The sequence below is a fragment of the Quercus suber genome, unplaced genomic scaffold (genome assembly GCF_002906115.3).
Source record: "Quercus suber isolate HL8 unplaced genomic scaffold, Cork oak 2.0 scaffold_896, whole genome shotgun sequence".
NCBI classification, from domain to species: Eukaryota; Viridiplantae; Streptophyta; class Magnoliopsida; order Fagales; family Fagaceae; genus Quercus; species Quercus suber.
This window is the reverse complement of record NW_027070322.1, coordinates 24,667-32,849: the sequence shown is the minus strand read 5'-3', so window position 1 is coordinate 32,849 and position 8,183 is coordinate 24,667. Positions and strand designations below refer to the sequence as shown.

The window sequence follows — 8,183 nt, the reverse complement described above, 5'->3', positions numbered from 1 at the left end:
CCTCCACTTTTCTCAAGACACTAGCACATCCAAGAAGCTATCTCCCCCTCTATTTTCCCACAGGTACACACACACAAATCAGAAAATTCACCACACTTTGCCCTCTTTTCTCTTAAGGAAAGAGCTAGGAAGCTCTCTTGAGTCTTTTTCTCAAACCCACGGTCAACACCCCAAGGTCCACTCTTCTTATCTTCTTTTGCTGAACCAGAAATATCTTTGTTCATCTTTCATTGCTTCTTTCTTCTCTTCTTTCTTCTTCCCTTCTTACACGGCAACATCTCTCCCTTACTTTCTCACCGAAAATTCTAGTTTCTTTAAAGAAGAAATTAAATAATTAGCCCTAAGGTTTCAGCTTCAAGGATTGTGGGTAAGTAATCAAAACTTCATTTGATTTTGGGTATGTTGATAGTATAATTGTTTTGTTTATTTTCCCTTCTTTATCCTCTGTTCTTATTTTAGAAGCTGAACTTCTAATTCTGTTCTAGCAAGTTGATGCATTGATGATATTATGGTCTATTGGATGCTTATTAGAGTATTTTAATATGTATGGTATAGGTATAAAAATACCCAAATGAAATGAAGGCTAATTGCTATTTGTTGATGATTTTTGTAAGAACATGCACTGAAGCTGTCAGTGTGACAGATTTGATGTTTATCACAAGAAAATTCTGTATTAAATCATTTTCTATGAATTAGGATACTAGGAGTAGTTTTTATGAATTATAAGACACACATGGTTGTATTGGAAGTGGTATCACAGCATTTGGATTGATATAAAAATAATGATTTAATTTCTAAGTTGCATGAGTTTCTACCAGGACAGATTTTAACATAGTGTATTGTATGTATTTTACAAATGGGGCATATTCTGCTGGAATGAGCAGTGAACAACATATGCTACACCTGATTTTGTGGATTTAATTCTCAAGCTAGGGTGAATATTTTGAGCTATAATTTAATATGCTCATCCTTTAGTATGTTTGGATCATATATAAATATTATGTCTTGGTTTCTCTATGTTTTGGTATGTGATGTGTTTGATGATTGTATCATATGCTCTGGGGAATCTTGTGTGATGGAAAGTAAGGATTCTCTTGAGTTTGAGAGTTAGGTTGTGATTGAGGTATAAGTTTAAATACTTAGGAAGAGGTTGTCAATAATAAGTTTTAGTTTTTCATTTAGGTGGCGAGAACAAGAACACGGACACTTGAGCTCCTCTTGTACAATCTCTCGCATCTTCTGTTTTCAGGTAAGAGATTTGTGACATGTGCTTTTGATAAGTACAAAGATTATTTCGCCCCTCACCGCCCTTGTAAACATCAAGGTTAGGAAAGAAAGGGATGGGTCTATTATAGGAGCGAAGAAAAAATATAGAAGAGAAGAAATTGAGGATGGGAAGAGATATGCTTGAGTGTGGGAGAAGAGAGCTCTTCTCGAGGTTGTAAATTGCAGGTACTTATGTAATTGTGACCTCTACATTAATAATACTAAATCAATAATCTCATTGTTTTGAGTCAAATAACACTTCATCCTAAACTTGGAGGACAAAAAATACTCCTCTACCTTGACAATTAAAGAAAATAACACTTCCCTCTATAACATTAATATCAATGATGAAATATTCTAAACTTTAAAAAGATTCTTTATATCAAACTTTGACTATAGTTAGTGAAAATATAACTAATACAATTTAGTATAAAAAGAAAAGTTTTTCCAGCACCAAAAAACTTGCAATGGTTCTTGTATGAGTAGAGATGGAGGTTTGCATCTTACATATTTTGCTTTTTTTCTTTTTTCTTTTTTTCTTCACGAAATATTTTCATGATTATTCTTCATTTTTTAATAATTGTGACTTTTAAATTTTTAAGTATTGAGGGAATAGACAGTTATTGCTTCTCCAAATTTCAGTTTTTACTTTTTAGTTTTTTTTTTTTTTTTTTACAATTTCAAAGCATTAATTGGAAAGTTACTTAAGTTGCTGGAAAAAATAAATAAATAAACAAAAACAGTTCTTTTTTTTCTTTTTTTTCTTTTTTTTGGACAAAAACCAAAACAGTTCTTGAAAGATATAGGAAACATTAAAAAATAAAAAAAAAATAAAAAAAAGATATAAGCATTGCTTAGAAACTGTGATTTTTTATGGTTAACTGTATTTACACTATATTTGGTTGTAGCTATGGAAAGAGAGAAGAAAGGAAAGGGGGAAGGGAAGGGGAAGAAAAAGGAAAAAGAAGAGAAAATATTTCTCTTTGATAGGTTTGAACGAAGGAAAGAAAAGAAAGAAGAAAATGTGTGTTTTTACTTTGTACCTTTATTAATAATGAGAAAATTCATATATTAGAACACTTGTAATTTCTAAAAAATGTTAAGAACATATTCGTCATTTTACAATAGAAAAGTCCAGGACCACATAATTTTTCACAATTTCTTGCAATAATTATGACATGGCAGAATACAATTGATAAAGAAAAAATGGTAGGTTCATGTGTAAGTGATAGTTAACCACTTACAATTTGCCACGTTAACTCAATTTAGGCGAAAATGGAAGTAACACTATGTGACCATTTGGATCTGACTCATTGCGCATCTGCATTTTGTACATCACGTTTCCTTCTTCTTTTTTTTTTTTTTTTTTACCTACAGTTGTTGACTTTTCTCCCATGTACAGTGTACATCAGTGGGTCTTGTACACTGTTCACGAGATCCACAAACTTCACTTTTCAGAAAATTTTACATTAAAAATGAGTCTCACGGTACTATTCACATATTTAAAAATTATTTTGTTACAGTATTTTCAATTTTTAGTAAAATAAGTTGTATCCAAACAGATCCTATGTTTGTTTGTAGCTATGAAAAGGAAAAAGAAAGGAAAGGAGGATGAGAAAAGGAAAGAGAAAGGAAGGTAATGCTTCCCCAAGCTTCAAAGAATAGTAGTATAATTATTATTATTATTTTCCTTTCTGAATCAATTTTTCATTAAAAAAAATTTTTGATCTAAAAAAAAATTTTCATTAAAAAAAAAATATTGAAATTTTGAAACCCGTAAATAATCATCAAAAGGATCGACCTTTATAAAAATAAAAATAAAAAATCATCGTGGCCTACCTTCACGTCAAAGACATATAATATAGTCAAACTGTAATAAGCAAATAAGCAATTAAGTGGAGTGGGGTTGGTGAACAAAGGATTGAGATCAGAGCAATATTACCCCTCTCTCTCTCTCTCACAAATTTTTAACTTCTATATTTATTAATTTTTACTTTAAAAAAAAAAAAATTTATTACCAAACCAATAATAGTAATTTAGTAAAAATATCACTTGTTTATGTTGCTTCGCTTCTAGTTCCAAAAGGACGCTTCCAGGTTGAAGGTAAAGATGCGCAATAGCGGAGAAACAGAAAGGCGTTTGTGATGATTTATTTGTGTATTTTACATTTTTATTTCCCTTTCAATCTTTCTTTCCTACGAAAGAAGAAGCCGTTGACATGAGATCTCTTCTGCTACTCGGCACATATCTTTGTTCATATTTATATATTTATAATGAATTGCTACTCGACCGGTACTGAGCGATCAATTGACATAATTCCGCTCCGTTTCCTGATCACCACTAAGAAATTTAACCAGAGATGTTTATAATTTTTTTTGTAGTATATAAAGTGTTGATTTAGCTTTGCAAATTTCAGGTCTCACTGCTAGTTTACACCATTGTATTGCAATTTTCAGGTCTCACTGCTAGTTTATCACTGCATTGCAATTTTTATTTATTTAAATAAAAATTTAAGTCATTCCCAAAAAAAAAAAAAGTTTGCATTTTGCATAGTTGGGTAGAGTGAGTGAAGTCTTATTAGTTTCTCAATTAGGTTTCCAAATACTATATTGGATATAGAATCTTTGAAGCAAAGCTATGGCAGCAGCATTTGTTGGAGGGGCTGCTCTTGGGGCAGCATTTGGTGAGGGCTTTGCAGTGTTACATGTCACAGTTAAAGACGTGGTAAGCAAAGCCCGTATGTTCAAACCCATTCTTAAACGCCTAGAATCCACGCTAAATCGTTTGGCACCAACGGTCAACGAAATAACACAATTAAGCGAACAACTTGATCTCCCAAAAGTGGAAACAGAGAACTTGATCGAAAATATGGAAAAGGGAGAGAAGCTTGTTCGCAAGTGCTTGACAATCCGGTGGTGGAACTACTGTTTCAAAGTATATTACTCTCACAAACTTGAAGCGTTGGACAAAGAAATCGTCAGGTTCTGTCAGGTTGATTTGCAAGTACATAGCACAAGGAATGGGTTGAGGACTTTGGTAAATGTGAATGTTAATCTGCAAAAAGTGGATTCAGTTGTGGATAGACAAAAGGTGCTGTGCGCGGTTCGTGATCCCCCGGATTTTACAGTCGGGTTGGATATGCCAATGATGGAGTTGAAGACGCTGCTGTTGAAGGAGGAGGTGCAGCTGCTTCTACTGACTGCTCCGGGAGGATGTGGGAAGACCACATTGGTCCAAATGCTTTGTCAGGATGAAGAAATTAGAGGTACTTCCATCTCTTTTGTGTGTCAGTGTGTAATTTTTTACTTTATAATTTGTTAGTGTTTTAGGAAATATAGTTTGCGTATTCTTGAAGTTAGTTATAGTGCTAGTATGTGGATCCTTAATGGTAAAGTATACCGTTAGGTAGTAGCAAAAACAAAATACATTGAACTTCCTTGTTGAATCCTAAAATGAAATAATGCAGTAAAAGAAACAAGATGATTTAAAAAAAAAATTTTAAATGCAATTCTCATATTTTCATAGTTGGTGGTGTTTCTCATAATTTTTTTTTTCTTCACATCTCACTGTTTGCTGCGATTAGGATTGGGTATTCTGTTCATATGACTGGGACATTATTTGTGTAATATATGCGATATGAAATGTGCCTCTGTGGCAGTTTCTTAACTACATTGCGTTTGGACAGGAATGTTTGAGGACAATATTCTCTTTGTGAACGTTTCAAAAACTCCCAATGTGAAGGTCATTGTGCAGAACCTATTAAATTATAAGGATATGCAGCCTAATTTTCAAATTCAAAGTGATGAAGATGCAATCGACCAGCTGTCACAACTGCTGAATCATCTTAGACCTAATCCTATATTGTTGATCCTAGATGATGTCTGGCTCGGATCAGAATCCCTTCCTGAAATGTTTAAGTTTGATCTTCCCAATTACAAGATTTTGGTTACTTCAAGAACTGCATTTCCAAGATTGGAATTTACATATCACTTAAAACCACTAGATGATGTTGATGCAATGACTCTTTTTCGTCACTCAGCATCCCTACATGATGGGAGCTCTTATGTTCCAGCAGAAGAAGATGTCAAAAAGGTACTTTGTCAATCTGTGAGAGTATAAAAAGCTTATCAAATAAATAAATAAATAAATCTGTGAGATATATATATATATATATATATATATGTTTTCATACACATGCATTTAAGCTTTGCTTGGGCCAAAATTTACCCTTTTAACCTCCAAACAATAACTGAGTTTATCTGGTTCCTTGAATTGCAGATAGTAAGAGGCTGTGGGGGATTCCCACTAGTCATTAAAGTGATTGGTGGCTCACTTTGTGGGCAGCATGCAGTAGTATGGCACAGTAGACAAATGAAATGGTCTGATGGTCAATTTTATTTTAGTTCTGATACGGAGCTGCTTGCTCATCTTCAAAAAAGCATAGAATTTTCAGATGACAAGGTCATCGTTAAAGAGTGTTTCATGGACCTAGGTTCATTTCCCGAAGACCAAAGGATCCCTGCTGCTGCCCTCATTGATATGTGGGCAGAATTATATGAACTGGATGAAGATGGCATCCATGCCATTGCCAATTTGCAAGAACTCACCATTCGAAATCTGGCTAATCTTGTGATGGCAAGGTATGCTGGCTTTTATCTCTATACTACTGTTTTCTTGTTGTGTGATTTCTTCACGTGATTACTGCTAGTTTCTAGTGTATTGTGCCTTAACTCTATACCTGGCCTTAAGGCCCAAAATATTTTTCTTATGGTTTAATTAACTTCTGATGGCATTTGATAATAAGTTATTATAGTTTATTTGGCATGTCAATGGCTGATTTAGGATTTTTCATACCATTGATTTGAAAGGTGATTACTAACAAGAGCTAGAAAAAAGGAAACTTATGCCAACCTAGAAACAATAAGAGATTCCAAGTTTCCAACTACCGTGCCCTGGCAAAGAGGCGCGTTTCAAATTTTAACAGTTAACACCTGTTTGCATCTTGTCTGGAATACACTTGAATATAATTATTGTAGATAGAAACTGATAGTAGTATCTATTTTCCTTTGTTGTGTCATTATATTCTTAATTTTATATATTTTTCATATGTGAAGCTGAAAATTTTGAATATGTTCTAAGCTTAAATTTTTCCCATTCACAGGAAAGATGCAAGTGAGATCAAAGGCTATTACAATGAAGACTTTGTCACACAACATGATATTCTTAGAGAGCTTGCTATGCATCAGAGCAGCCAGGAGTCTTTAGGACAAAGGTCAAGACTGATTATTAACATAAGTGGAAACAAGCTACCAAAGTGGTGGACAGAACAAACGCAGCAACTCATTAATGCTCGCCTATTATCCATCTCAACAGGTTGGCACATTTTCTCTCTATCAAAGACACCAACAGACATACACAATATGTAATTTACATAATATTGATGGCTTGTCACATTGTATAAAATTATTTTTGCAGATGAATTATTCTCGTCCAGTTGGTGCAACATTCAAGGATCCAAAGTTGAGGTTTTAGTTTTGAATTTTCATACAAAGAATTACACATTACCTGAATTTGTGGAGAAAATGGATAAACTCAAGGTTTTGATAATCAATAATTATGGTTTCTTCCACTCCAAAATAAGCAATTTTCAATTGCTCGGGTCTCTACCCAATTTAAAAAGAATTAGATTAGAGAAGGTTTCAATTTCTTCGCTTTGTGAGACCCTTGTACCATTGAAGAGTTTGAAGAAAATATCCTTGTTTATGTGTAATATTGGTAAGGCTTTTGAGAATTGTACAATTCAGGTTTCAGATGCATTTCCAAATTTGACAGAGATAAACATTGACTATTGCAATGATCTGGAGGAATTGCCTGTTGGACTGTGTGATATCATCCACCTCAAAAAAATCAGCATCACCAACTGTCATAAGTTGTTTGCACTACCAGAAGAAATTGGAAAGTTGGTGAATCTAGAAGTGCTAAGGCTTAGGTCATGTACTGATTTGTCAGAGCTACCAGATTCAATCAGAACCCTCCATAAGTTAAGCAATCTAGACATATCTGATTGCCTAAGCATTATGAAGTTGCCAAAACACATTGGTGAGTTGGTAATTTAAAAGAGCTCAACATGAAAGGGTGCTTGAGATTGCGTACTCAGTTTCCAGAATCAATAATGGATCTTGAGCAGTTAAAGCTTGTGGTATGTGATGAAGAGAGGGCCAGGTTATGGGAGCCTATCAAGGAATTCCTCACTGAGCTTAAGGTAGAGGTGGCTGAAAAAGATATCAACCTGAATTGGCTTCCCAAATGATTCTGAGAACTGTTCTCCTTCAAAAATGTTGTGGGTTCAATATGTTATGTCAAATGGAAATATGCTAAATCACAGTCGATGCCAACAGTAGCTAATAAGAAAATAATTGGGGGGAGCTTACAAAATAAAGGATTTTTCCAATAATCATTCATTTATTTGGTGGATAGGAATATAATCCAATGTTGTATTGATTAGCTTAGTCTATTCTTTGCTCTTTACCGCCTAAAGATTCTGATTATGTTATAACCCATGTAATGGATAAATTATTTGAATTTAGTTTTGTGATAGAATAAGATAGATTAATATTGTGATTTATCTGTATTCAATTTAATTCTTATGTCTTAGGATAGGATTAGTTCAAATGTTTTAGGATTTGTTGATAAAGCTATCTCATCCTTGGCTATTTATGTACGTTGAAGGTATTAATGAGAATTAAGAAGAAAATTAACCAAAAATGTCTATTTCTTCTCTCAAGTTCAAGAGGCTAGTCACCTCAAATTGACTAATCTATCTTTCAATTATCCTAGTTCATAACATTTGTTATTAGAGCCAAAAAACGACACTATCACACACTATCCCCCCATCTGCAACCTAAGCCAATCCACAT

General features: G+C 33.7%; 1 protein-coding gene across 1 annotated transcript; it reads left to right on the top strand.

Annotated features, from left to right (window-relative positions):
- On the top strand, positions 1 to 7,889 carry LOC112016116 (probable disease resistance protein At5g66900). The gene is given in 7 exon segments (XM_065768158.1): positions 1 to 367; positions 3,860 to 4,531; positions 4,952 to 5,358; positions 5,545 to 5,906; positions 6,428 to 6,639; positions 6,742 to 7,371; positions 7,374 to 7,889. Coding segments are annotated over 6 exon segments (2,442 nt in total). The 5' UTR covers positions 1 to 367; positions 3,860 to 3,903; the 3' UTR covers positions 7,577 to 7,889.
- The last annotated feature ends 294 nt before the right edge of the window (positions 7,890 to 8,183 follow it).